The sequence below is a fragment of the Bison bison genome, unplaced genomic scaffold (assembly GCF_000754665.1).
Source record: "Bison bison bison isolate TAMUID 2011002044 unplaced genomic scaffold, Bison_UMD1.0 scf7180017851875, whole genome shotgun sequence".
Classification (NCBI taxonomy): Eukaryota; Metazoa; Chordata; class Mammalia; order Artiodactyla; family Bovidae; genus Bison; species Bison bison.
This window is the reverse complement of record NW_011482448.1, coordinates 9,578-10,723: the sequence shown is the minus strand read 5'-3', so window position 1 is coordinate 10,723 and position 1,146 is coordinate 9,578. Positions and strand designations below refer to the sequence as shown.

The 1,146-nt window shown below is 40.3% G+C and overlaps 1 protein-coding gene across 1 annotated transcript in view; it reads left to right on the top strand.

Annotated features, from left to right (window-relative positions):
• Positions 1–239: 239 nt before the first annotated feature.
• ZNF182 (zinc finger protein 182) overlaps positions 240–1,146 on the top strand; it is a gene marked incomplete at its 3' end in the record, with an annotated part of 1,646 nt that continues 739 nt past the window's right edge. Inside the window, exon 1 of the mRNA XM_010851704.1 lies at positions 240–1,143. Coding sequence (XP_010850006.1) covers positions 547–1,143 — 597 coding nt within the window. The remainder of the gene's footprint in view (positions 1,144–1,146) is intronic.

Below are 1,146 nucleotides of genomic sequence, written 5' to 3'. Positions count from 1 at the left end.
GAGAGACAGGGAGAAGGCAATGGCAACCCACTCCAGTACTCTTGCCTGGAAACTCCCATGGACAGAGGAGCCTGGTAGGCTGCAGTCCATGGGGTCACTAAGAGTCGGATACAACTGAGCAACTTCATTTTCACTTTTCCCTTCATGCATTGGAGAAGGGAATGGCAACCCACTCCAGTGTTCTTGCCTGGAGAATCCCAGGGACAGGGGAGCCTGGTGGGCTGCTGTCTGTGGGGTTGCAGAGTCGGACACGACTGAAGCGACTTAACAGCAACAGCAATAGTATATCAGGAATAGTTAAAAGAGTTCATATGATAAATGAAGATAAAGGGTGATAAGGTCCCCAGAGTGATATAAAAGTAGAAGTAAAAAAGACTGAAGTGTTAGGATAAGACTGTTCTTGGTAACAAAAAGGCTAGCAAGTGGGAGTTAAGTAAAAGAACAGGATTTGATGGTCAAGATTCTTTCTCCAGGAACTCTGATAAAATGACATATCAGTATTAGCTTTCATGTGGCAAAACATTTCTGAAGAAGGTCCGTTCCATAATGTCAAAGTATAAAGGTGGTTTATTGTACTTCTTTCTAGAAGAAGCCTGCCAGGTTGATGAACAGATTGAGAGACAGCATCAGGATGACCAAGATAAATATTTGATGCAAGTTGGATTCCCTGACAAGAAAACAATTACAAGTAAGAGTGGCCTTGACTATAATGAACTTGGAAACATACTTTATCTGAGTACAAATCTTTTTGCTTCAATACAAAGGCCCCAGAAATATGAATCATTTGGATATAATATGGTTGATAATTTAGACTTATATAGTAGAAGTTCTGTGGGAAAGAAATATGATAATGGATGTGCAAAATTATTCTTCCATACTGAGTATGAGAAAACAACTCCCAGAGTGAAACCTTATGGATATAAAGAGTGTGGGAAGACCCTCAGGCAAAAGAAGGGTCTTAGTCTACATCAGAGAATTAAAAATGGAGAGAAACCCTTTGAATGTACTGCCTGTAGGAAAACTTTCAGCAAGAAGTCACACCTCATTGTACATTGGAGAACTCATACAGGAGAGAAACCCTTTGGATGTACAGAATGTGGAAAAGCTTTTAGCCAAAAATCTCAGCTCATTATACACCTGAGAACT